We start from the raw sequence: 27,381 nt of genomic DNA on the forward strand, positions 1-27,381 counted from the left end.
GAAATTGATGCATGAGTAGTAATCATCTCCTCACATAATGCTGCATCATTACTCAGTGAAATTGTTCAAGGTCGTACCAACATCTCAGCTGGAAAGAGTGTATGCGATGCATTCAATGCACACTTTGTTCCTTCAGGTTATACAGAATATGTGAAAATGCCAGATTTCCTCCCTCTGGCTCTAACCTCCAACCAACTTTGCTGGGCAACCAGACTTAGCACTCAGATGCTTTCATTGAAGCATTTTCCCAAATGAAATGAGCTAGTCAAATTAGCTAGCGCCTTTTAAAAATCTTATCAATCATGTCGTAGAGCCGTGCATAGTACTGTGACGGCAGCATCCAAAGTCTTGAACTACGAGGCTTGTGCATTAGTTGATCAGCAGAATTTGTCATTGTCACGTTTCATTGATTTATCTAAAGATAGTGATGCTGTTGATCATCAAATTATTTTAAAAAGGCTATCAGTCCAGTTTCATGTGAGCGTTAACAGAGGTGTGCCACAGGGTGTTGACATCTTTTAGAAATGAACTAGGTGAATGTTTATGAATGATAAAATGGGAATACTGATTATTTTCATTATTTCAAGATGCAATTTTCTCTACGCACAGTATATTTACAGTGAACTAAACATTACGGTACTATCCTTTGTGCATCAGACAGTCACACTCTGTAGGCTTGCAATGTGGCTCTGAAATATTTGAAGCTTGCTAGTGTAGTCAGCTTGGATTTACATAAAATTGATTCCAATGTTGACCCAGAGCACAGAGAGACCCAACACAGCAAAAAATATATCGCATTGTATATAACCTTGTCATGGAAACTTCTCAGAGCGCTTCTGCAGGATAATCAGCTTCTGAACTAGAAATGTTATTTGAGGCAAATGTTGTAGTGGACAACAAAAATACAATTGACTTGACCAATTATTTATATTTAATTGATATTGCATATCATTGCTGGCTTTTTCTGTTCTATTCCCAGTCAACAATGGACTGAAATATGTTTTAATGTTAACTTCTTGAGGCTACAGTATTTGCTTTTCATATGACAGCCTGAGCAGCAACACTTCCTGGTTCACATGTCAAAACAGAACTGAAAAGACAATGGATAGTGAAAATCAAGAGGGACATCAGGCCATATTTCAATGTAAAACCATAGACTGTATAAAACATGGACAAAGTCTCTGTGACATCACCCACAGATTTCTGAATATCCATTGTGAAGCTCGGTGACAGCGGCTCCGGCCGTTGCCATCTTGGCAGTGTCTGACTCAACCAAACTCCCCGCCAAGCCAAAAATAGGCAAAGAGGTGGAGCTGAGGTGGCTGAATGAGCCTGGTTGCTGTCGCTCAAAGCAGCCCTGCCCATAATTCTGCATGATTTTAAGCCCTAATATATTTTAAACAAGTGAGTTGATAAAAAATTCAGATGTCATTGCAGACTTTTGCTTTTGCCGAGCAGGAAAATGTGCAGTTGTGTTTCCTACAGCTTTGATTTCCCTTCAAATTATTTCATATTTGTAAGCAAAAATGCTTAGAAGTTCTTGGTTATGTCCACCGTGAAGGCCAAGTCACACAGACACTTGCTATCACTGAGTTCTATGACAGGTTTTCCCTTCATGTCCATGAATTCTTTCAGACAGATAGCACCCAATTCCTGCTGCAGAGTGTTAATTTTATTCAAGCAGTCTTGTGGCCCGCAGGCCAGAGGTTCCCCGCTCGTGAACTGTAGCCTTGTTACCCAATTAAAAATACTTGCAACTGAAAGGCAACTTTCTAAACTTGTCAGATATGACAACTTAAGATTGTTTGGTAACTTGATCTTTAGTTAATTTGTATTTAATTTTTAAGACCTAACTTTGATAGGTAACTTGAGTGACTGGCTTTTACAAATGTTCCTGTCCATGACAAACCGGGACCTGCACAACATGCTGTTAGGGAACTTTAGTTTTGCTAATTTTGCTTATATCAGTGTGATTCCTCACTCTCTATAGCACAGTTAAAATAAAGAATTCATGAATATCCATAAATATGCACACTAGAAATATGTCAGTTGATGGGCTACACATAGTTATTTGTGCAAGACAACAACACACAACAAATGCTACAAACATATTTGTTGTCTTCAGTTCCACTGTATATTTGCCAGCTTGTGTTTTATTGCTGTCCTTGATGAGTAAAAACCTACAGCGATGTGAAAGGAAACTCGTGGCTTTTCTATTCCTTAATGGTTCAATGTTTGGCACAGATTTCCTGACAAAGCTCCGCCTCCAACTCACCTGAGACAAACAAGGAAACAGACAGTTGTTCCTCCACCAGGAAGTGAGGCACACACACACTGAGAGACAGACAATACGAATCTTTTTCAGACTAGACCCACAACTTCCCCTGAGTGAGGAAAGCTACAGACAGAATTCCTGGGAGTACTGCAACTTTATCACGCTGCTGCCGGCATTCATGGACTGTTAATCTGAGGGGAAGAAAGAAATGACTCAGTGTGAATGTGACTTTCATGGAACTTTCAAGAGGAGCTACAGTTGACTGACTTCCTGTTCAGCAGTTTGTCTGGTGTGTGAGAGAAAATGTCTTTCCGATCAGAGGAGGATCTCTCTTGTCCTGTGTGCCACGACATCTTTAAAGATCCTGTCGTCCTGTCATGTAGCCACAGCTTCTGCAAAGACTGTCTGCAAAATTGGTGGCAAGGGAAACCTATACAGGAATGTCCAGTTTGTAAGAGAAGATCATCAAGAAGTGATCCACCTTGCAACCTGGCATTAAAGAACCTGTGTGAGTCCTTCTTACTGGAGAGAGATCAGAGCTCTTCAGCAGGATCTGAGGCTCTCTGCAGTCTGCACGCTGAGAAACTCAAACTCTTCTGTCTGGACCATCAGCAGCCAGTGTGTCTAGTCTGCAGAGATTCAAAAACACACAACAACCATAGATTTAGACCAGTCCATGAATTTGCACAGGATCGCAAAAAGGAGCTCCAGCAATCAATGAAGCGCCTACAGGCAAAACTGAAGCTCTTTGAACAAGTTAAAAGAAACTGTGATCAAACAGCAGAACACATTAAAGTCCAGGCTCAACACACAGAGAGGCGGATTAATGAGCAGTTTAAGAAGCTTCATCAGTTTCTACAAGACGAAGAGGAGGCCAGGATCACTGCTCTGAGGGAGGAAGAGGAGCAGAAGAGTCAGATGATGAAGGAGCAGATTGAGGCTCTGAGCAGAGAGATAGCAGCTCTTTCAGACACAATCAGAGCCACAGAGGAGGAGCTGAGAGCTGAAGACGTCTCATTCCTGCACAACTACAAGGCTGCAGTGGAAAGAGTCCAGCAGCGCCCCCTGCTGGATGATCCACAGCTGGTCTCAGGAGCTCTGATAGACAAGGCCAAACACCTGGGCAACCTGGCCTTCAACATCTGGGACAAGATGAAGGAGATGGTCTCCTACACTCCTGTGATTCTGGATCCAAACACAGCTAACCCAGAATTTATCCTGTCTGAAGATCTGACCAGTGTGAGACACGGAGAGAGACAGAAACTACCTGAAAACCCAGAGAGGACTGACTATCATCGCTCTGTCTGGGGCTGGGAGGGCTTTAACTCAGGGACTCACAGCTGGGACGTTGAGGTTGGAGACAATACAGCCTGGTTTATTGGTGTGGTAACAGATTCTGTACAGAAGAAGAGACACATACAATCAGAGTTCTGGCAAATAGAGTTCTACAACGGTAAATACAGCGCACGCTTGTTAGGATCTCCAGCCACTGTTGTACGTGTGAAGAAGAAACTCCAGAGGATCAGAGTTCATCTGGCTTGGAATAGAGGAAAGCTGTCATTCTTTGATCCTGATACTGACACACACATACACACCTTCACACACACTTTCGCTGACATGTTGTTTCCATGCATTGGCACTTTGAATGAACTCCCACTGAAAGTGTTACAAGGCAAAATCTCTGTAACAAGACAATAGTTCAGTTCGGGATGATTGTGAGGATAACGTACAGAGATGCTGTCTCATGTTATCTTTGTGGTGATTCAACAACATTTCAGATAACATTTCTGGAATATGTTCAATCAAGTGTCCAATAAAGGCAAAAATCTCTCCAAAAAAAAACTTTAAATAAAAGTTGTTTGGCAAATAATCAAACAGTTGTCTATTCACCCACCCATCAAACATGGAACCGCATTATCGTCCCACCAGAGTCGTGTTTGTTCCCACCTGAATGGAACAGAAGGCCAATATTCACTCTCCTTTTAACTTTGCTTTGATCACCAACTGTTTCACCTTCTTCACCAGCTAGTTTCTAGCTTTGACGCCATTCACAGGTCATTTGATAGATCGCTAGTGTAAAAGTATTGATTAGTGGAGTTTGACAGTGAGTCTGTTGTGTGTCTGAACTTTTCCCGACATTTTTATGGCTGCTGTGCAGCTTTTCATGGGACATGTTTCCACATCTTAGACGTCTGCTTTAACTTTTCACATCTCTGTTTCTATGTTTTCCACTTATTTAATGCTACATATTTTTATTAGATTTTTGATATATTCATATGTTGTCAATAACATTTCATGAATCCATAAGTCCTACATTTCACACATTGATTATGTATAATCAGGGGCGTAGGCAGGGTCAGACATTTTCAAGCCACTGAACATTACCAATTTTTGTGTATACCAATTCTTTACAATTGTAAGACTGACAGTAATCTCTGACTATTCTTAAGAATTGCTTTTTAAAAATAATATTTTTTAATACAATCAATGCTCAGGCTCAGTGAGTCCTCATTAGTCCTCATAAGGGGTCTGTGGCTCAGGAGGTAGAGCGCTCGTCCATTAATCCATTGACCCCTGCAGTCTACATGTAAAAGTGTCCTTGGCTGAGAGGCTAACCCTAACTGCTCCTGATGGCTGTGCCATCGGTGTTTAAGTGTGAATGGCACTCTGCATGGTAGCCTATGCCACCTGTGTATGAATGTGTGTATGAATGGGTAAATGCTGGCTTGTGCGGTGCTTTGAGTGGTCAGTAAGAGTAGAAAACTGCAGTATGAACACAGTCCATTCGGCATTAAGTATGAGCAGGAAACACTTTTGATTGCATCTCTTGCTGCTTGCAGATACATATTTACACAATGCCCAGTATGTCAGCCTGCTGCTATTGTGTGATATGACCACATGGGGGCGACCAAGACACCCTAATTTATTCAAACTGGTCTAATAGCCTTTAGTGTCGAAACCTCAGGTGTCATTGAGATGTTGCTGAACAATGTGGTTAGTTTTTAGTTTGCATTCATGTCATTATTGTTGGCAGTATAAATTTCCCTTCTTTCTTTACCAATTTCTTAAATTCTGTTCTTTTTCTTTTTCATCCAATCTAAAAATATAAAAACATCCTTAAACTAACATACAATGATTTCATCCAGAAGTGAACTGAACAAAACTCTGTTCCTCTGTCTCTTTATGAGTTTGTTTCCCTTGGATATTTTACTGCTTACACTTGTTAACTTATACTTTTAAATTCTGAGTGGTCTTTCACTTATAATGGATTATTTTCCCGCCTTGGAGCTGTTACTTTTACTGAAGTAAGGATGTGAACACATCACACACAGATGCTCCAGTGTGCTGTGTGTCTGTGTTTCAGAAAGAGACTGAAGTTCATGTTTTCACATTTAGGACTTTGAAGGCCACATATTCAAACACAGTTTCTAGTCTTGAAGGTAACGTATGCTGTGTTAAATGGCCGTCAGTGATGTTCAGCAGAGTGTAGGAAATTGGGTTAAAACATGCTAAACTACAGTTCATGACTACTCCGGCTTACAACTCCAGTTCCAAAAAAGTTGGGACGCTGCGTAAAACGTACATAAAAACAGAACATAGTATCATGATTGGGCATGAAAGGCTCAGTCATTCACAGCGAGGATGGAGCGTGGTTCACCACTTCTGTGCAAATACTTCAACAGTTTAGGATAGAATTAAGACACTTTAATTAACAATAAGCATAAGTCAAAAAACATTATTGTCCAACAAATCTTTCTGTCACATCATGAGTTTCATTTCCCTGCTGATGTCGTATTCTGTGTGTGTGTGTCTGTGTCTGTGTGTGTGTGTGTGTGAGAGAGAGAGAGAGAGAGAGAGAGAGTCTCTCTTCAGTCTAATAAGAAGTCTTGATCTGTTCATCAAAAGAGGAAACCACATTTGTTCATCACAGCTTCAAATCTCCGCTGGTGAGACACAAAACTCGGCTGGTGAGTAAAATAATGCCAAAGTGCTGAAATACTGAAGATAGAAAAAGGCGGATCAGGTTTTACTGCAATGTTTTTTTGCAGCTCAGTCAACGTTACAAAAGTCGTCAACAGCAAAACATCATTACTTTACTCACTCATGTTATAATTTAAGGTAACTAAATGTCTCTGTGATGGATTACCTATCTGCAGCAATCTTCACACATCTGCAACATGATTTTCATAGAAATGATCTGAAATCAATGGCTGTCGAAACTGACTGAATTAGTTCAATTCTAAATTAATTTCATACACTATCTACACATGGATGCATTTTAGATTTAGTTTAGATTTTAGCCTTTGTGGTGATAAATGCTGGATGTTGGGTCTGTAAACTTTATTTTTTCAATCATTATACTAACATACTTTGTATTTTAAGATTGTTTTTAAGTGTGTGAATGAATTCTGTGTTTTTTTATGTGTTTCTCGAAAACCAGTTTGCCTCAGATTGCCGTTTGTCGGACAAAGAATTGAAGAATTCAGAACTGAAATGATTCCATCAGCTTTTATACTTGTTGTCTTTGTCCCAGACAGTCAATAATATGAAATTGTTATGAAATTGAACCACCTTGGTGAACGTTCACTTGCTTTATCTTTAAATTATGTAACTTTTGAGTTACATGTTGCTGCTCTTCCTCATTACAACAACTGCAATCTGTAATTTCATTACTCTTACAATCTGAATCACTGTCATAGCCAGCATTTTAAAAATAGTCCCATCCACCTACCCACCATGACAGCAAAAGAAATGTTCATGTTGCAGCTATTCAGTTAACTTTGTGTGAAAGTTTGAGTGACGTTTCAAAGCCTTTCCCACACTGTCGGACATGAAATTCTACTGGAGACATATTGTCATCGTAAAGTAGTCATATTTAAATATACAAATACTGAAATCAACACATGCACGCAATGTGAAAGTAAATAATGTATAGCTTCCTCTCATGATCTCTTTGTTGTATTTTAACTTCTTGTTCTAAACATCTCTGTTCAATCTAGCGTTTTGGACCATGGGAGGTTCTTATGGGCTGGCGGTTTTGGTGGGCGTGGCCTTGCTTCTCACAACCGGCCAATGTGATGTGAGCTGTAGTGGAACGGACGGCCGCCCGGGAGAGGCAGGAATCCCTGGCAGAGATGGACGGCCTGGAGCCAAGGGACAGAAAGGAGAGTCAGGTAAAAGCCTCCTGAATGTACATACAGAGCTGCTGCCTGCTGTGCTGGGCTGTTTTGTGGTTTTTGGACACAAACTTTCCACTTTGTGGAGTATTTGAGGGTTTGCTTGCTTTGTCCTTTCAATGTATGCAGAATCAGTGCATGCAGGATTCTTTCCCGGTAGTTGTTAAACTGATTATAATCTGCATATATACTTATAGTCATCAGGTGGACACAAACACAACTCCAGATGAATAATAATGTTGTTCTGTAACTGCTGGATGTGCAAAAAAGCAACTGTTTGGTAACTAATCTGCCACATAAACTTGAAAGGTGATGATATATCAGTGTTGTGTTCAAATTTCTTTCCCCAAACAATCAATTATTGCAGGTTTAATCATTCGTGTGTTTGTCTCCAGCTGTGATGGACAGCGGTCCGGTGGATGCGAGCGTCCTGCTAAGGCTGAAGGGGGAGCCTGGGAGTCGGGGCAAGCCAGGAGTCATGGGTCCTAAAGGTTACCGTGGAGATCTGGGACCAACGGGTAAACCGGGAGAACCCGGTCGCCCCGGCGCTGATGGGAAGAGCGTTGCCCATGGTAATGATACGATCGTACAGCCTACAGTATATATCATGCTAACATAGAGTAATACCTCACAGTATCCGTCATGTTAAACTCAGAAAGTATCTGACAGGACAGATAATGAAGCAGAACCTCTGTGCAAATCAAACTGTCCACTCAAGCCTCTCAACAAATGAAATAAATATAAAGGGGAAATGGGATTTAGCTTGGTTTACTGGAAGCTAGCAGCGTTTAGAGGTTCAAAATAAATTCATAAGTGACAATAATCAGAACTCTCTTTATCTACAAATAAAGATATGTTATCATTTCAAACCCTAAAAGAAAACATTAACATGGACTGCAGTGATAACAGAACAAAGAAAGAAGACCCACCTCTGTCAAAGGAGAATTGTACAAAATGGCAAAGGTGAAGGGCTAAAGGAATTTATAGTTGGGCTCATAGAAGAAGAAATGAATAAGCTTTGAAATTTAACTGTGATGTATTTAGTGAGCTGGATATGACGCTGACACCAGTTCGTTCCAGTGGCCACTCGCAGTACTGCAGCCCAAGAAGTACTTCTCCCATAGACCTCCATTATAAAAGGGATGTTTGTAAAGCTGTTAACAGGACACCTCGAGCTGCAAACGACGTCAACATATCATCCCTTTATTACGAGCGTTTGAACCATGAAGGTTTTATATTTGCGAAACTTGTGGGTGGGACCAGCAGGAGAAACAGAGTGGGCCGTAACACGGACACAAACCTGCAAGCCAGAAATCTTTTTTGGCTCAAACACTCAGGGAACAGTTCTGTATGGGTGCCATCTTTAAGTCCAGTGTCCAGTTCATGTAATACACCCATGACTTGAACTTGACTAGATACACAATGAGCACACACTATGTTTTCAGGCCTCTCTAGGTGGAAATGACTATATACAGACAGTGTGTGTATGTGTGTGTGTGTGTGTGTGTGTGTGTGTGTGTGTATGTGTGTGTTTGTGTGTGTGCGTGTGTGTGTCCTCTCTGCTCCTAGGAGAACACTCCCCTCAGCAGGCCCGGTCAGCCTTCTCAGTGATGAGGACTGAACAAAGTTATCCTGCCTTCAGCCAGGTTCAGTCCATCGCACCTCTCTGTCTCTCAGCTGTTTCATTACGAGATCACTTAAAATAATAATAAATAAATAACTGATGTTTTCTGTTTGTCTTTCTTTAAAAGTGCAATGTGTAACAGAATTATTTGAGCGATATCTATTGAAGTTGATTAGCTGGTTAGCATGCTAGCTGCTAATTGTCTTGTAATACCACTTTATACCTCAAGAGGCAAGTTTGATGTTTCACAAGCTCTCTTTAGTCTTTTTTAGTCAAATAACTAAGCAAAATAAACTCACAAAATGTCAAGAAAGGAAATATCCACACCTGTTTTCCTTATCAAACAGAAAAATACAAATGTACACCTTCTGAACATTAACTTAATGGCCAAGCTAACTCGTTATAAGACACATTTCATTCATTCTGTTACTACAATAATCAACTCTGGTTTGGTTCTCAGTGTTAGATGTGAAAATATTCAGGCTCTGAACGCTGACTGACCTTCCTCTCCCAGTTCATGGCTCTCCTGTTCTGGCCTGCCGTGTCTTCATTGTCGCCGTGGTCAAAGTCTTGGTCATAGCTGCTGTAAATCACCTCTGCACTGTTTTCCCCGTCTTCACACTGGCGTCCCTCAGTCTCGGAGGCTGGTTTCGGTTCCAAAAGTTCCCTGGAAGGCAGCTGAACCTGGTTTCGTTGGCCAGTAAAACCAACAATCACACAATGCTCCAAGCTCCCAGTCCAGGCAGACTCAGTCAGCTAATAGGGCCACTAGCTGCGTGGCTAACTTAGCTAACTAGCTACGAGCAGCTAGTAGCTACAGCAGAGCAGCAGTTAGAGGTCACGATGGGGATGTGCTGCCCCCTGTTTGTTCGGAGGGTCCTTCAACAGGTGGCCAGTTCTTACACATTGAACCTTTAATCTGCTGGAATAAAAGAAAAGAACATTGTTCAAATTCTATGGCAACAAATGTCATTTTTCATCTACTCCTTTACCTTTTTTCTTTTAACATTTCAGGTTGTATCATCTTGTTATTTATGTGCTCTGCTTGTGTGTATGTGCGTATCAGGTAGTAACGTACCAGAGTACCATGGTCAACACACCTGGGGACTTTAACACAGGCACAGGTTACTTCACTTGCAGAGTAGCTGGTGTTTATTACTTCACCTTCCATTCTGTGGCCAAGGTAACACACCACTGTCTTTAAGAAAGCGATCTGCAGAGACTCGTCTAAGATATTGTTATTAAACTGTGTTACTGCTGTGCGATGTGTTGTGTGTTTAGGTTAGTGTGTGTCTGCGTATAGCCAGTGACCCTCCGTTCAACAAGGTGGGATTCTGTGATTACAACAGGAACACTGATCAGGTCGGTTTCAAACTTTTTCTTTAAGTTTCACACTGTCCTCTTACGACGAACAACAGAAACATTTCAGCGAGCATCCCAAAACGCCCTCTAGTGGCAATAATAATTATGACAAGAACAAAGGAGGACGTGATGTTTTTGAGTGACGTAACATTTTATTTCCCTCAACACCTTTTAGTCTTTACGTACTGTAAACATCTTCAGACGTCATTATTCTTGTTCTTTGTTGTATCCTTACACAGTTCAGGCTGCTTTGGGATGACAATTAATCTGTGGTTTCTTTAATCTGTTAATGGCTGAGTTATGTCATGAAGCCTTGCTGTGATTGGCTGTGTTGTGTTTCAGGTGCTGTCGGGGGGCGTGGTCTTACAGCTGACAGCCGGACAGAAGGTTTGGCTGGAGTCCTTCAGGGACCAGCAGAAAGAGGCTGATGCACGAGACACTCAAGAAAAGCAGATCATCTTCAGCGGCTTCCTGCTCTTCTCTAATTCAGAATAAAGTGGATCATTTCACTGCAGCGTGGAGTCAGAGCTGAAACCCTGAGACTGCACCCCTTTATGAATTTACCATCCAAAAATCTCTGATTTCAGGTCACATTTTTCACAGTACAGTAATATCTGTGAAACGTTTTGTTTGGTTTGCATTCTGAACCCACAGGTAACTTTGGATTTCTTCACCTGATTTGTTTCCTTCATATTGACTCATGTAAATGTTCTTTGAATGTTTACTTTGTCTGTGAATGCAACTAAACCAAAATTAAAGTTTATTATCGAGTGTGAAACTAATGAATGGTTTTAAAGGCTTTTCTGGCTGCATGGCAGTTTGTAAGGCAAGGCAAGGCAAATTTCTTTGTATAGCACAATTCATACATCAGGCAATTCAAAGTACTTTACAGAAACATAAAAATACATTAAAATCATCAAAACAAATACTTTCAAAGAAAGAGTGAAAGAAAGAAAGAGAGAAATTAAAAGATAATAATAAAATACAAATAAAATACTATAAAATTGCGAACACAAAAATGCATTTAAAGGAAAACTAAAAACAAGCCAGTAAAATACAGCAGTTTAGCATTTAGAGTGATTAAAATAATTTAGCAGATATATTTACTTTAAGTAAAAGCTGTTTTCAACTGTGATTTCAATGAACTGACAGTCGGTGCAGACCTCAGGTGTGCAGGGAGATTGTTCCACAGGTGAGGAGCATAATAACTGAAAGCTGCTTCACTTTGTTTGGTTCTGATTTTGGGGAAGCCCAACAGGCCTGACCCTGATGACCTGAGGGGTCTGAATGCTTCATATGGAATTAATAAATCTAGAATATATTTTGGTCCTAGAGCATTTAATGCTTTGTAGACCAACAATGCAAATTTAAAGTCTATCCTTTGACTCACAGGAAGCCAGTGTAGTGATCTGGGGACTGGTGTGATATGGTCCATTTTTCTTTTTGTCTGTAAGGACTCTTGCAACAGCATTTTGGATCAGCTGTAGTTGTTGAATTGACTTTTTGTTTAGGCTGTTAAAGATTCCATTACAATAATCCAGCCTACTGAAAATGAATGCATGAACAAGTTTTTCCATGTTTTCTTTGGACAGACATCCCTTAATTCTGGTTATATTTTTCAGGTGGTAGTAGGCTGATTTGGTAATGGGCTTTAAATGGTTGTTAAAATTCAGATCAGAATCAATAATCACACCAAGATTTCTGGCTTTATCTGTTGTTGTCAGTGAGTTAAGGTAAGGCGCTGATCTTTAACCTTTCATTTCATTTCACCTAAACCTTGTAAAACTCACAGTCAGGATTTCACAGCTTTGGAAATTTATCACAGCAGCAATAATTGTATTTTTCATTGCCATGATCTTTGTGTAAACAGTAGAAGTACAGTACTCGCATTACAAAGAAATCTGTGTGCTTGCATGTATTCAATTAGCCATCGCAGCGCCTTCATGATGGATGACATTGTGTTGCGTTGCAGCAAAAAGTTGAGCCACTGTTTTTCCAGAGCTGAGGCAAAAAGTTCCGGTTGCCCTGTTTTGTTGCCTCACTGTGCAACAGACTGACTCCATTCAGGTGAAGGAGGGAGCGGAGTGAACACAGCCACAGGGAACAGCCTAATGTCAATGCTGGATGCTATGTGGCTGTGTGCTGTTATAGTGTTCTTACACCTCATTGTTCCTGTTAGTGTTATCATACTTTACTGTACTATTGAATTAAAATCTCACAGTGAATTATTTTCAGTCAAGTGCTGCAGTTCATAAGAAAGTGCTCGAACATGTCCTGTCACTTAAAGTGAAGAAATTCTTTTAAAAAGCCTTGCGTGGCTTGTTCCTGGCTTTCCGCCAAAATACCAAATAAAAAACATGCTGAAATGAGTGGGCCTAAAACATAATATAAACTCTAACATATCTAAAGACCCCGAGCAAGTACTGTTGGCCCAGACATCTTCTGACATCCACCTGGAAAAATACTACAGGCACCCAGAGTCAGGTCAGAATATCAACAGAGCTAGGCTAGCAGTTTCCCCCTGCTTCCAGTCTTTGTGCTAAGCTAGGCTAACCATGTCATGAATCTCTGTACTGGACGCACAGAGTTGAAACTGGCATCCTTCTTCTCATCCACTCCAGTGAGCAATATGATTTTTCAAAATCACAAATCACTTTAAAGATGTACATCTCCCCGTCGCAGCTATGAAATGAATCCCTTTAGCAGAGGAGAGTGACACAGATCACCACCTGGTGTGAGCTGTAAATAGTTCTACAGACCTCGTTAAAACTGCATGAAAAGACTCCTTTTATTTACACAGAAAAGATTTGTGTGACCCCTCTGTAGGTTATGGAAGTGAAACACTTTTGGTTTTTGAACTTCTTCTTTTTGGTACTCTTTTGCCACTATGGCACATCCTCAGATGACCTCTTCCTCAGATTACTGTGTGTGGGAATCTGTTTTATTTTGACTAAATCGCTGATACCTGCATCTTGGAAGAATGAGTCAGACGTTGAACTGGGGTGGTCAGAATTAAAGGTCCTGGATTTTTAGAGAGAGGCTGTATCTCTTGTTCGAGCGGCAGCACAGGGCAACAGGCACAGGGGTGACATTTCTGCCGGCCACAGGGGGCAGCAGTGGGAGTGGTGGCAGCAGGATGGTCCTTGTGATTGAGTCAAAACAAACTACAGTGTGTGTGTTCATGGTGCTTCACTAATGTGTTTCTGGACAACAATGGACATCTATGGCACAGAGGAAGAACATGAAGATATACTGGCAAGAGTATGATCAGTTCCTGTTTTTTTATTTATTTTTTCATTGAATTTGTTGACAATAATCAAAATACAGAACATTACCAAACGTATTCTTAAAGTAGACCACATAAGTAAATCTATCCTACATGGCCAAATGTATGTGGACACCCTTATTCAAGTGTACCTTTGGTCTTGGGCTGTTTTTTCCATGTTTGGACGCCTTAATTAAAATGAAGGGAAGTCTAAATGCTACAGCAAAAATATTTCAGACAACTTTATGTCAACAGTGAAAGTCTTTCCCTGCTTTAACACGACAGCATTGAACAACACAAAACACGGAGTGTAAAACACAAAAGTCTAAACACAGAAAATGTTGATGAACACTCCTCCAATGGTTTAGGATCTGTTTTTTCATCCTCATCCTCTCGCTCTCTCTGTCTCTCGCTCTCTCTGTCTCTCTCTCTCTCTGTTTCGCTCTCTCTGTCTCTCTCAGTAACCTCCCTGATTTGCAGAACTGCTTAGAGTCATCTCAGGAAAATATTTCGAATGAAAAACCTGCTGAATCTTTGGTTTTGCGTTGGCTTCCTCATCTGGCTGCTGCAGGACTCGGAGCTTCACTTCAGTTTGCCTTGAACTCACCGCGGTGGGTTTCATTTGTCCTAAAGTTGGTTCACTCAGGTGAGTTTTAGACATTTTTTTACATTTATTTTCTGCAAGAGAATCTGCTTTTGTTAACAAGCTGATCTCCTGTTCCTGCTTTTGTCATTGTCTATTTCTTTATGAAAAAAGGACTTTGACATTTGATCGGTATCGGAAGAATACTCTGAGTTCATTTGTCTGCAGATGACTCAGTTGCTCAGAGGCACTGTGGTACATTTGCTAAACAGGACTATACCAGATTGCCAGAACTTGCTTCTCTCCTCCGCCTCCTCTCTCGTCCTTGTCTCCTCTTCTTCTCCACTTCCTCCATCTATCTCTTCCCTCATCTCCTCTCTTGTCTCCTTGTCTCATCTCCTGTCCTCCTTTTCACTTTCCTCCTGTCATAGTAGCAATACTAAAATACTTGTTAAAGTCCTGCATTCAAAACCTTACTTAAAAGTATGTATCATCAGCAAAATGTACTTGAAGTATGAAAAGTCCTGATGTTGTAGTAAAATGGTCAGTGTTTTTTCTATTATATCTGATGTTTGTGGATTAATATTACTGCTGCATTAATGTATATGTTGCATTTTACTCCTGATGTTTAAGATTGAGCTAATTTCAAATACTTTATATGCTGTTGCCTTGTTTAAACTACAGCAATGCATCATATTCTATAAGATCATCATATGTTTGCAGCGTGGCTGAACCACGTATCTCTAAAAAGTTTCATGAGCTCAGAAAAACAGCCTGTTTTCAGCTTTGTCTGTGCATTTTCCAGCTGCTCCAAGAGGATTTTTAAAGAGTTTATTTAGTTAAAAAAGTAGAGTATCAACACTTAAAGGAAGACTTCATCCTTCAGTTCAGCAGAAACATTCAAAATCAACACGTCTGGAGATACATGGTTTTCACTGGACAAGAAGGGTATGAAAAGCTGTATTCTGAAAAGTGACTAGTAACTAAAGCCGTCAGACAAATATAGTGGAGTAGAAATATTTGCCTGGAGTAGAAGTATAAAGCTCATTTCTATTTGTTTCTTCTGTCTTCCTTTCTTCTCCTCGTTTCCTCTGTCTTTTCCTTCACTCCTTTCCATCTATCCTCTCCTCCTTTCCTGTACTCTCCTCCTCTCTCCTTGTCTTGTACAATCACCTCTTCTTTTATCTTATCTCCCCCTTTCTCCTCTCATTTCTCCCTTCCTTTCCTCATGTCCACTTCTCCTTTGCCCTTTCCTTGTCTCCTCCTCTCCCTGTCAGGTCCTCCATCATGCTCCACCATTGTTTCCTCATGATCGGAGCCCTGCTCTCATTGGCCATACCCCTGCTAGTCGCCATGGAGAGCTGCCCAGCTACAGGGATACCAGGAATGCCAGGTATATGCATGCATGTTTGTGTGTGTGTGTGTGTGTGTGTGTGTGTGTGTGTGTGTGTGTGTGTGTGTGTGTGTATGCCTCTTTTTTGTTATGTTTGTTTCCTGCCTGTCCATCCTCAGGTATTCCAGGGATGCCTGGCAAAGACGGTCGTGATGGAGACAGAGGAGAGAAAGGAGAACCAGGTATCCAATAAACACACACACACACACACACACACACACACACACTGGAGTGACCATATTGATCCATCTAAAGTTTCAACCCATTCCTATTCCCACGTTGTCTTGCTCCACAGGATTAGACCATTCAAGTCACTTCAAGTTACAAAACCTGATCTAATCACAAAATCTAAAATAGATGTGAAAGTGGTACCTATTTTCTTTTTGTTCAACTTCCTTCAGAAAACTCTGAAGGAATAAAGAAAAGAGAGCATTTTGAGCTCTGGATGGAGCTAGGCTAACTGTTCCCTCCTGCTACCAGTCCTTATGCTGCATCTGGCTAAACCCATGTGACATGAGTCACGTGACTGATACTGGTCTTCTCATCAAAATCTCAAAAAGAAAGCAAATAAGCGTATTTCTCAAAATGTTCAACTATTCCCTCAAACTGTCAGACGCAGCAGGTCAGTGTGGCTGGTTATGATGTACAATGACCGGCCTGTTGTTGCTGTGTACAGGACCAGCGTGGCAAGGTGTCGGCCTACAGAAGGGAGAGCCGGGTTTGATGGGTATGATGGGATTCCCCGGTAAACGTGGTCAGAGCGGGGATCCAGGGGAATCAGGGTTCCCAGGGATGGCTGGACCTCCAGGAGAACCAGGAGATCCAGGGTATGTAATCAGACACCCTTGTGTAAGGCATAGGTGTTCTAACAAACACAGCAGAGTAGCTTTTGCTGTCTTTGTTTAATTATTAAAACAAGAGTCACCAACAATTCCTGCCCAACTCAGCAGAGCGTCAGTGCTGGATTACTGACTGAGCAAATAGAGACTCTGCTCCAGTCACCACTGGACCAGACTGCACCAGATTGATATAATCAGTAAGAAACAGAAATGGCAGCTCATGCATTTTCATCTGATCTTAAAGGCCTGCCTTGCAGAGCGACCCTGTTTCTAAATATAGAATATGCACCATTTATTAATCAAGGGACAACAGAGGTTCAACAGGAGTCACCTAGCAGGCGAGTCAAGCTCTGAGCATCACTTTGTGCTGTTTCTGTGGCTGCAGGACTGTTGGCGCCCAGCAGCACGCCGCCTTCAGTGTGGCCAGAGGAACTAACGAATACCCGGACAAAGCCAGCGTCATTCGGTTCACCCAGGTCATCACCAACATCAACGATGACTACGACACCACGACGGGACACTTCAGGTGAGAAAACCACCCAGATGCTGCAGGTCATTTAATTATTTTAGCAAGTATTTCAAAGTATTGGACAAATTCCAATTCTGACCTGATGATCATGCAAGAGAAAAAATAAAGGCCAAAACCGAAGTTAATAAGCTAGAGTTGTTGTGTGCACATCCACAAAACCTCAGTGAAATAGGTGCTGGAATAAAAAATCAATTAAAATAGTAATAATTATTAAAATAGTGACTCTAGGAGCACACTGGAATCACAGCTCCATTTGATTAGGGACATTTCAAAGTACTACAGGTCTTCTTCATGCAGATACCAAAGCAGTCACCCTGAGGGGAGCATGAATCTTAGTGCCAAACTTAATTTCAATCAATCAAATAATTGTTGAGACGTTTTATTTAACTGCAAATGTAAACCTCATGGTGGCGCTATAGGAAATCAACTAATTCAGTAGGATTCAACATCCGGGGACCATGAATTACTGTTCAACATGTCATGAAACCCATCCAATAACTGTTTAGAAATTTAAGTCAGGACCAAAGTTTTGAAGCAACTGGCAAAATGACATCCATGGAGCTGTGCTGCTAACTAGCATGGCTAAAAACTAAACAGGTCTATGATTGGTCTACAGTTTTTACACCAAACAAAATTAAAGCCTTAAATAAAATGCCTTTAAATCCACTTTCAGAGAATTCATGAAGTTTTGTGTGTTGTAGGTGTCGGATCCCAGGAACGTACTACTTTGTGTTCCACGCCTCTTTAGAGGACCGACTGTGTGTGCTGATGAAGCTGGACCACACACTGCTGACCGCGTTCTGCGATCATCGCCGCAACAGGAGACAAGTATGCTCCGTTAACAATTTCACAGAGTTATATTCAGGTTATTTACATTATCAGTCAAGTAATACTTTACTAAAAAATAATAAATATTCCATCTGTTGAGTCAGCACTAATCTGACACAGCAATGGTAGACTTGAGCTAGCAACCAACATGCTGATCTATGCTGAAAACGGCAGGTTACCATAACCTGGTTGCTAATGGGGTGGAAAGCACAAAAATACAAACGTGGACCAGGATGTCCATGAAAGTCGAGATTTGACAGTGCCTCAAAATTTTGCTCAAGCACAGTACATGAGTGAATGTAATCATTTACAGTGCTGCCCTGCTCTGGTGTTAAAAGATGCAGACGCTAATCAAATTCCAACTGGTACTGATTCCAGGTGACTGCAGGTGGTCTGGCGGTCTACCTGTCGAAGGATCAGGAAGTTTGGCTGGAGACTAAAGACTACAGAGGGATGAGAGGACAACAGGCCGGGTACAGCATCTTCTCCGGCTTCCTGCTGCACCCTCACTGACACACAGGATGGGAAGCACAAAACAGAAATTTTCCTTACTTCTACTAAGTTTTTGTAGTTTTACAGCAACACTCTGAGGCTGAAACTACTGTCAAAATAATGTCTTCCCTTCCCTCAAACTGACCCTTTAACCTTTTGAAAAGTACACACTGGTTACTTTTCTTTCTTTCTTCCTTTATTCAACCAGGTAATGTCTTGTTGTGATAAAAAAAAAAAAAGACTTGGCCAACAAGGAAGCATAAAAACATTGTTACAATGAGGAATACAAACAATTTATACAAATGCTACAAAAGGGTAAAGTCATCTGTTAAAGATGAGTAAACAGGTATGTGTAAACTCTGAAATGAAGTGACAACAATAAATTCAAAAGTACACAAAACACATTGACCAAGAGTGTTATTTTCCATGTACTTTGATATGTGTGACACTTGAATTGACAGAAAGTATTCCACTCTGATGCCTTCATCTCCTTATGTACGCTGATGCTTGAAAGGTAAAAAAGATTATTATTGTAACTACAATAAGGAGATGTATCTTACTAAAAAGTGAAATCAGGAAAAGCCAATGACAGGCAGCTCTCCTAAAATGTTTTCCCATAAAATGCAGTTTTTATAGTCTTCTTGAGGACAAAGAACTTTCTTCTGATTTGCTATCTTTTCAAAGTTCCCCAACATTTGACCAATTGACAAGGAGCCACAAGGTATGCATCCAACCATTCACATGCACAGGACACGTGAATGTGATTGGGACTTCAGCTATGTCACCACTGCTCATGTTTTTAATCGACCAACCACGATGGTACCAGAGTATTAAGATAATGTCACAAATTGTGAAAGCTGTGATTTTGTTGTGACAGAATTTGTCGCTGGTCAGATTCAATGACACTTGAGGATCAACTAAACAAAAAAAAGACCAAAGTGTCGACCAAACATTGAGATGTTCCTTAGACATTTCTGCATAATCTCTATCTTGAACTAAATGGTGACCAGACAAAAGTGCTTTACTCTCAAGAGTCCATAACTCCAGCTCCCTGTCATTCATACACTTAGTGGAACAGAAACTGAATTTGTACAATCTTAAACAACATGTGGAGCAACAACACAGGAAATGAAAATAAAACTGGAGTCTTATATCTGAATAATGCACATTTCAGAAAAGTGTCACACCGTGGTGAGGCTGGTCTCATCTTGGAGTTTTCTGTCTTGTCATTTCCTGTTTTATTTTGAAGGTCTCACTCTCCTCTCGTTTCAGAGCCGTTGCCCTTCCTCATGTGTCACCTGTGTGTCCGCCCTGATCACCTGTTGTCTCCACCTGTTCCTGATTACCCTGTGTTTAAATAGTCTGCGTCTCCCTTGTCTTGTGCCAGTGTGTCTTTGTCTGTATGTCGATTCACTCGAGCCTGTCTTTGTCCCTTGCCCACAGCCACAGCGTTATTGTTCTAGTAAGCCTTTGTTCCTCTTCGTGAGTGTTTTTTGTTTGTAAATTAAATAATCTAGTTTAGTTTTCTTTATCTTGTTAATAGCATAGAGTGATTTTTTGTTGTTAACCTTTGTGATTTAGTGATTAGTTTCCTCCATCTTTTAGGAGTGTATTTTATTTTACATTTTCTTGTGAGGTTCTTTGTTGAGTTTTGCCTTTTGTGTTCTTCCTCCCTTGGTTTACCCATTTTTGGTTTACCAGGTTTTGTAGCCACCGTTGTTTATTTGTGATCCTCCTTCCAGAGTGTTTTTGTTACCTTGTGCTTTTCTTTGATTTATTGTGATTGATATTGTTCTCTTGTTTATTGATCCCATGATAAGTTTCATAGCCTTTTGTTTTGCACTCAGCGAAGAGGTCTCTGGATTGCGTGTAAATAAACCTGTGTTGTTTGAGATCTCTGCGTCTGAGTCCTGATTTGAGTCTCGGCCTGACAAAAAGGACAACTATCCTGAGATAGTTCAACTTATTCTGTTGAATCTTCTCTGTCTGTCAGCAAACATGTTTTGAACTGATAAACCCACATAAACAACTGGAAAAACAACCAGAATGCTTTGTGTTGCATGTAATCATCTCCATTTCTATAATTTGTGCATGCAGTATTTTACAATATTTTAAATCAGTTTAAAAAGTTTTACGATGAATATAATAACACAACTTTAACATCCCTTTTCCGTTTTATTTCTTACAGCATGTTTGTTTTGTTTGCTTGTTATTGTTGCTGATTTTCACATAACGAATCGTGTCTTTTCCGTTAGCTGATCAGTTGTTTAATTTGCCAGTTGAGCACTTTCAGTGTGAAGCAGCACCAGTGGGATGTTGCATTTGCATTGGCGGTAACTTCACACGGCTCTACAGGTGTAAAGAGAGCAGACAGTGAACAGTGAGGCCTCTTTTCCAGAGAATTCCTCGTGAATGTGAAGGCAACTTCAATAGAGTGTGGGAATGGTGAACTCCGCCACTAACAACACAAAACTAGAGAGGTAATGACAAGATGTAAGGACAATAAATGGCTAACTTCACTATATACTGTGAAATTCCACAGAATATTCCCCAGTATATTTTTAGGGCAATACTAAGGGATATTTAGAGTTCTTTGTGGCAATATATAAATATTTTTTTATATAGTCTTTTGTATACAATGGACATTTATCTTTTATTTTGTATTTCTCTAGTCTGTTGCTCTTTTCCTCCTACTGCTACTGCCTGCTGCCTGTAACACCCAGATTTCCCCGGCTGGGGATTTAAAAAGTCTTATCTTATCTTGCAGAGAAGGATACCGACCATAATGTCAACAACAGGGTTTGATATCATGAAAATCTTAAGCATCATACATTTAAGCTCTGATGACTTTAGCAAATTGTTGTTTGCATTTATTCATCAGGTCTGATAGCATCATCCAGACCAGCACTGACAAATGAGAATGTCCCAGAGAAACAAAGAACATGTTTTTTACATTTCGATCAAAACATGCAGAAATATGGAGGAAGAAACGGAAAGAGGATCTGAGAAAGACAGAAAATGGCAAACTGGCGTATTTCACAGGATGTAATTATAACAAATATATTGGCTGTTTGTTGATAGATACTGTTGAGGAAATTAAGTATTTTGTGGAACAGATACTGGCATCCCAACTGGGCTCAGCGACACACTGCCAGGAAACCAGTTTGTGTCAAAGAGGAAGTCCAGAGAAAAACAGAACAAAATGTTAATCCAGAGAAAATATTTTTTTTCAATTTGGATGCATTCAGTGGTGCTTGATCATCAGTTCTTCAGGTGGAATTTTTCCTGACGTTTTGTTAAACTGTTTCACTTCCTCTGATGGCAAATTGCTTTGTCAGAAAAATGCAATTAAATTATTTAAAATTTACAGGAATTGAACCCAAAAAGACGAGAAAGGAAAACAGACATGACCAAAAAAGCTGAACAAACAGGAGATAAACAAAACCACAACTGTGGTTAGTGGTGAGAAGTAACTAAGAACTCAAGTCAACTATAATTAACTAAATAAGTGTATTTTATTAAGTATTTTCATGTCATGTTACTTAACATTTGTACTTCATAACAGCATTCCCCATCAGAGGGAAAAATTCTGCTCTATCCACCACAACATGTATTGACAGATTAAGCTGCTGGTTACTGAAAGATAAATGACAAATGACACATTTATAAAATGCAATACATTGTTCTTAACTGCTTCGATATATATGATAATATGTAAAAATATGTCAAGATATAGAAATTATCTGAATACTTCTTCCACCACTGCCTCTGGTGGATTTCCTAAAAAAAAGCTCAGTGCTAAAGGTCAGTTAGCGTTCTCAGCTTTATGTTTATAGATAGATAGTTAGATAGCATTTCACTGTTACAAAGTGGATAAGAAGTATAAATAACATGAACTAACGTAAGTACAGTACATGAGTATGTGTGCTGAGCTTCATTCCACCACTGACAGCAGCAAAGTGTTTTTAAGGTTGCTGCTTCAATCAGTGTCGTATCCTAAAAATGATTGTCATGAAGACCAGCAGAGCAGCGATCGTGCTCTCTTGAAGCGTTTCACTTCCCTTTTTTTCCTGACTGAGCTGCTGCTGTCACTGTGAAGCAGGACAGCTCTTCACCTCCGCTCTCCGTCAGAATATTCCTCCACCGCAAGACGAGCGACTGCTTTGCCTGCAAATGGTGAGACTTTTGTGTCCTACGAAGCCAGAGAACAAAGAAATAAATGTAGAGAGGCAGGGGAACATAACTCCATCAGACAGAAGCATTGCTGATACAGACATGAGATGTTTCATAGCATTTATTTCTGCATGGTTCATGATGTTGACTTTACATCCATGTCATTACACTTAACCTTTAAATGTAGTAGACAGGATGCCTGCATGGCCTCAGTCATTTTAATCATTCATTTGTCTTTAACTTGAATTTATTATCCTAATTTCAGCATTATGTGTCATATTGTATATATGATTTGTGGATAATTGGTTAGACCATTCAAAACTTTCATGTAAGGATATCGACTTTGAATATCCTCTTTCTGTCATTTGTATAATGTGTCTCACTGTTTGGGTTCTACTGATCAAATTTCTAATTATGATAATTAGACTCAATTAAAACCTTCCAATTTGAGACAAAGAGCTGGTTCCCACAAGGCAAGACATGAGATTGCCTTGGTTAAGACTTGATGTTTAGTTCAGGTCATTGTTAGGGTGTAAACATGTACTGGCTATGGTTAAAGTTTAAGGTAAGTCTCCAAGGAGTCATTAAGAGTCAATGCATTGTCCTCTTAAGTGACCAAAACTGGTATCTTCACTCAGGCCCCCCAGTGGCTGAGCTGCAGTACTGCAGTGCTTCTACTGCTGGTTCACGTCGGCCCGGTTGTCTCGCAGTCCTGTGGAATCCCGGGGATCCCTGGGATACCAGGCAGCCATGGGCGCAACGGGCAAGATGGTCTCAGGGGACAAAAGGGAGACCCAGGTGAGCTGATGAAGACACCAGATGCATTTTATACATTCTGTTCACCTTTTTCTTCCTGTCAACATAACCTGTGTCAGTGTGATGACGTTGTGCTTGATTAAACTGAAGCAGTTTATTGAACGTTCTCGTGTTCAGGTTTAGTTCATCTGACTCACTTTTTTAATGCAGAAGGGGAACCTGTGTTTCTAAGTTGAGGTTAAATTTTGGTGAGAGGTTTGGAAGTATTGACTACTAAGTGATTCATTTTTTTGTCGGATCATGTTCTCATGAAGTACTGCCCTTAGATTAAAAATGATCAAGCACATATATCCCATCACTAGTGAGCCCTGACAGCTCAATGTACTGCAGATCAAGAAAACACATGCAAATAGACAGAACACTGAGGAATTAAGAAAACATGTTCATTTTGCATTTTCAGTTTTTATGATTTGTCACACATGTTGTCAGACTGGTGAAAATCTTTCTTCATTTGACTGTTTTGTTTGTGTTTTCTTTGCAGTGAACGAGCTTGATGCTAAATTTCTCAATATTTCCAGTTATTATAATAAGCATTGCTGTCTGTTTTTTTATTATAGTAGGAGTGCTGTCATGTTTATTACAGTTTTTAATTAGCCTACAGTATAGATGTAGACATGTAGTAAGAGTTTCTCTGCATGAGCAGGTGAGGCAGGTCAACCTGTCAAGGGCGAGAAGGGGGAGCCAGGTGTTTGGGGCCCCCCAGGACGGCCTGGGCTGAAGGGTGACGTGGGCCTCCCGGGGCCTCCCGGTAGACCAGGCAGGCCAGGGGAGAAGGGACGGCCCTACAACCCTACCAACCAGCAGAGATCCTACTTCTCCTACAAACGGATGTTATCTCAGGTACCAGAGGTCGACACTGCCATCGTCTTCAACAGGTCAGTGCTTTGACGGTTTGAAGTCACAGAGAGAGCAGCAGGGGTGATTCATGTGATGTATTTCCTGACGAAACAAGAGTCAGTATATAAAACTGCCAACTGATGAGATAACAAAGAGACTGAGGTCACCATTAAAGCACCAGAAAACTTAAACATTTGTCTATAGTGTAAATATTCAGGACTAAAAAAAGCAACATTCAAATTTAAGTTTGGACAAAAGCATCTTTAGGATTTGTAAAAGAGATTAAGAGAGAAAAAAGGCTGTACAGGCACAGCATGATGCTTACATCAGCATGCTAACATGCTTACAATTGCAATGCTAACATGCTGATATTAAGCGGGAATTTAGCTTGTCAGCATGCTAGCATTTGCTAACATCATGTAATCCTGAGAGTAGCATGAATGTGTGCACCAAATGTCATCTGTCCAACAGGCCATCAGGAGGTGCAAGAGAAAAAGTCAGGAGATCACCAAAGTCATTAGGAACTTCATGGCAATATGTGTAATATTTATTGAGATATTTCAGTCTGGACTGGTGGACCAGCATCGAGCCACACCCCTAAGAGGTTCATGAAAGTTTTGATGATACAACAACCATAAAGGAATAATCAATAACCAGTTTTTCTATAAACTTCTGTGAACAGAGAGATTCTGCCGGACCTGGATCAACAGTTTCGCTTGTCAGAGCCGTTGACGAATGGATCGTTCACGTGTGCCGTCAAAGGCGTCTATTTCTTCAGTTACCACATGTCAGTGAAGAGCAGAGTGAGTGTGAAGAGTTTGTTCTCACTAAACTGTTTAACTGTTTTTGTCTGTCTAGTTTGTCTTCGCCTTCGTCAGTCTCATCTTCCTGATAAGCTTCATTTTCTCTTCAAGAGTCAGATTTAATCATTTTTCCACTGGTCAAAGGTCACATTTGCTCCATTCCTGTATAATTTCGAGGTACTTTATTTTGGTATTTCCATTTACTGCGACTTTGTACTTAAATTATTTGATTAGCTTTAATTTCAGGAATGATTGCATTTAACTGAAAATTTAGATATTTTGAGGGCACGTGGTTTATAGGTTTAGATGCCGACCATGAACCACATCCTAGGTTTGGGTCCATCCAGGGAGGCTTGTTGCATCTCTTTCTCCCTTACTTCCTGTCATCTCTCTACGTTTGATCATTTAATTGTCTTTTTATTCACCCTAACCATCGTCCCCTGGCTTTAACGAAACCACAGTGAAATATTTAAATGTTATAGAATCAAGACTTTTCATATCGTTGGCATCAGACATGATCTAGAGTTTTGCAGAATCCTTCAATGTCAGTGTTTTTGTTTATCATATAAGTTGATTATATGCAACCAATTTTTACTTTACTAGATGCAAAATACGTCTCAACCGACACCTTTCATTGGGCAACAGCGCCTCATTTTGAGTTGCAGTATGACACTGAACTGCGGATGTTTGTGCCTCTGACTGTATTTGTTCACATCCAGGTGTGTCTGAAGCTGGTGAAGGGCAGCGACAGTCTCATGACACTGTGTGACACATCTGAAGGTTTCCTGGTCACGTCCGGCTCGGCGGTCCTGGAGCTGCAGGTCGGAGACACCGTCTCCCTGGAGGCAACCAGGTACAACAACATCGTGACGAGCCAGAGCAGCACCAGCCACACCTTCACCGGCTTCCTGATCTTCCCCACCGCCTGAAGCCTCTCATCCACAAAATCAGCCTTCATAACATTACAGACTCTTTGGGGACCTTTACAGCAACTAAATGAAATGTGTGTTTTCTGTAATAGTACAAAGGTCAGCAGAATCAATAAAGATTGACTCTAATCTGCTGCCTTAGTTTAAGTGCATTTTAAATGTACAATGTGAAATCAAAATATAAACAAATGTTGACAGCCAAATAACACTGAAACCTGCTGTCCACAGTTTTTATCCAGTGTAACAGGCTGATTAAAAACTAAAGCTACATTAGTAATGTTTCCTGAGTCCTAAGTGTCTGTTTCATTTCATTCTGTCACTTGAGAGACACACGTCATTTAAACTCTTCTATCATGTATCCTCAGTAAACATTGCATTTCTATAGTCATAAAATTACTGATCATACTTATAACTTTGCACAGGTTGATATCAAACGAGGACAAAACTAACTGAAGATCAGACTCATGTGACAAACACTTTCTGCCCCCGTGTGGTCAAATGTTTCCTGACACTACAGACATCACCTGCAGTATAAAATTTAGTCTGTATTAACTTGGTAGAGCATCCTCTAAGCTTGCTCTACAGTTTGTTTTTGATAAAAGGTGATTTTTTTTTGTTTGTTTTTTGCTTCATGTATAACCAATTAACAACTCTGTTTTTGTCAGTCAGTGACATCAGAGGCACCAGCAAAATCTTTTATGTTGATAATGTTTTTCACAGAGTGGAAGCATTAATGACTAAGAAGAATTGATCCTTGATACTCAAATTGCAGTTAAATTAACAGAGGACAAAGTGGCGACTGTCAATTTAAGACATCTGATATGAATGAATATTTCACATTTCCATCAGCAATGTGCTTGTGTGCAGGCTGTGCAGGTGCTGGATTATTATTTATTTTATTATTATTAGACATTTTTTCTTAGTGTTATTTTCTCGTGAACCTTTAATGTAGGAATAAATCGTTTCATCATCCAGTCTTAACATCTCCTGAAAGAAGTTTCCAGCATCTCATGAACTGATCCTGCTAACATATTATCAACGTATCCAGAGCCTAATATCGTCTTCCTCTGTGCCACAGAGCTCCATTATTGTCCAGAAATATTAAAAACACATCACACTGTTAAACTGGGTGACATTTTTCTTCATTACCATGAACACGTGCACTGTTTATTTCAAGTTAATCCCACATACACTGTCCTGCTGCTGGAAATACTCATTGAGCAACAAATGTGGATTAATCCGCCACTGGAAATAGTCCCCCAACAAATGCCCTATTTCCTCCTGTTTGAGCAACATTTGCTAAGAGTAACAGTGTCCAGCTGTTTTAGAAAATTATATATTGTGAGCTTTGTGAGGATTACTTCGTCACTGACAGAGAAGGTCATGTACTGAGAGATGTACTAACACACTGTTGGTTTTGGTCTAATCAGAATTTAAAAAAGCTTTATAATCCATC

The 27,381-nt window shown here is 40.3% G+C and overlaps 3 protein-coding genes across 5 annotated transcripts; all 3 read left to right on the forward strand.

The window, feature by feature from the left end:
• Positions 1 to 12: 12 nt before the first annotated feature.
• On the forward strand, positions 13 to 11,216 carry LOC121623605 (complement C1q subcomponent subunit C-like). 2 transcript variants are annotated; one of them, XM_041960940.1, is made up of 7 exons: positions 6,092 to 6,243; positions 7,276 to 7,449; positions 7,848 to 8,024; positions 9,022 to 9,098; positions 10,143 to 10,259; positions 10,358 to 10,438; positions 10,781 to 11,216. In XM_041960940.1, the coding sequence occupies exons 2-7, from the start codon at positions 7,287 to 7,289 to the stop codon at positions 10,931 to 10,933; spliced, it is 768 nt and encodes a 255-aa protein (XP_041816874.1). In that variant the 5' UTR covers positions 6,092 to 6,243; positions 7,276 to 7,286; the 3' UTR covers positions 10,934 to 11,216. The 2 variants fall into 2 exon arrangements, 1 of the variants encoding a protein (XP_041816874.1); XR_006007842.1 differs by lacking the exons at positions 7,848 to 8,024; positions 9,022 to 9,098; positions 10,143 to 10,259; positions 10,358 to 10,438; positions 10,781 to 11,216 and having other exon boundaries at positions 13 to 6,243; positions 7,276 to 7,423.
• Positions 11,217 to 14,192: 2,976 nt separating this feature from the next.
• On the forward strand, positions 14,193 to 20,259 carry LOC121624484 (complement C1q subcomponent subunit C-like). 2 transcript variants are annotated; one of them, XM_041962166.1, is made up of 7 exons: positions 14,193 to 14,349; positions 15,564 to 15,679; positions 15,799 to 15,861; positions 16,356 to 16,506; positions 16,904 to 17,044; positions 17,749 to 17,875; positions 18,254 to 20,259. In XM_041962166.1, the coding sequence occupies exons 2-7, from the start codon at positions 15,574 to 15,576 to the stop codon at positions 18,386 to 18,388; spliced, it is 723 nt and encodes a 240-aa protein (XP_041818100.1). In that variant the 5' UTR covers positions 14,193 to 14,349; positions 15,564 to 15,573; the 3' UTR covers positions 18,389 to 20,259. The 2 variants fall into 2 exon arrangements, with proteins under 2 accessions (XP_041818100.1, XP_041818091.1); XM_041962157.1 differs by lacking the exon at positions 14,193 to 14,349 and adding an exon at positions 15,104 to 15,234.
• Positions 20,260 to 22,386: 2,127 nt separating this feature from the next.
• LOC121620118 (complement C1q subcomponent subunit B-like) lies at positions 22,387 to 26,198 on the forward strand. Its single transcript, XM_041956072.1, has 5 exons — positions 22,387 to 22,543; positions 23,179 to 23,338; positions 24,000 to 24,231; positions 24,876 to 24,996; positions 25,716 to 26,198. Exons 1-5 carry the CDS (start codon positions 22,541 to 22,543, stop codon positions 25,923 to 25,925), a joined length of 726 nt encoding a protein of 241 aa, XP_041812006.1. The 5' UTR covers positions 22,387 to 22,540; the 3' UTR covers positions 25,926 to 26,198.
• The last annotated feature ends 1,183 nt before the right edge of the window (positions 26,199 to 27,381 follow it).

The sequence above is a fragment of the Chelmon rostratus genome, chromosome 2 (assembly GCF_017976325.1).
Source record: "Chelmon rostratus isolate fCheRos1 chromosome 2, fCheRos1.pri, whole genome shotgun sequence".
NCBI classification, from domain to species: Eukaryota; Metazoa; Chordata; class Actinopteri; order Chaetodontiformes; family Chaetodontidae; genus Chelmon; species Chelmon rostratus.

Bases quoted from the DNA above. Each gene is read 5' to 3' on its own strand.
- LOC121623605 (XM_041960940.1), top strand. From the start codon at position 7,287: ATGGGAGGTTCTTATGGGCTGGCGGTTTTGGTGGGCGTGGCCTTGCTT. The intron at 10,260-10,357 runs GTAACACACCAC...TTGTGTGTTTAG, and splicing joins CCTTCCATTCTGTGGCCAAG to GTTAGTGTGTGTCTGCGTAT. The intron at 10,439-10,780 runs GTCGGTTTCAAA...GTTGTGTTTCAG, and splicing joins ACAACAGGAACACTGATCAG to GTGCTGTCGGGGGGCGTGGT.
- LOC121624484 (XM_041962157.1), top strand. From the start codon at position 15,212: ATGGTTTTCACTGGACAAGAAGG. The intron at 16,507-16,903 runs GTATGTAATCAG...CTGTGGCTGCAG, and splicing joins GGAGAACCAGGAGATCCAGG to GACTGTTGGCGCCCAGCAGC. The intron at 17,876-18,253 runs GTATGCTCCGTT...TACTGATTCCAG, and splicing joins ATCGCCGCAACAGGAGACAA to GTGACTGCAGGTGGTCTGGC.
- LOC121620118 (XM_041956072.1), top strand. The intron at 23,339-23,999 runs GTGAGCTGATGA...CTGCATGAGCAG, and splicing joins GGGACAAAAGGGAGACCCAG to GTGAGGCAGGTCAACCTGTC. The intron at 24,232-24,875 runs GTCAGTGCTTTG...TTCTGTGAACAG, and splicing joins ACTGCCATCGTCTTCAACAG to AGAGATTCTGCCGGACCTGG.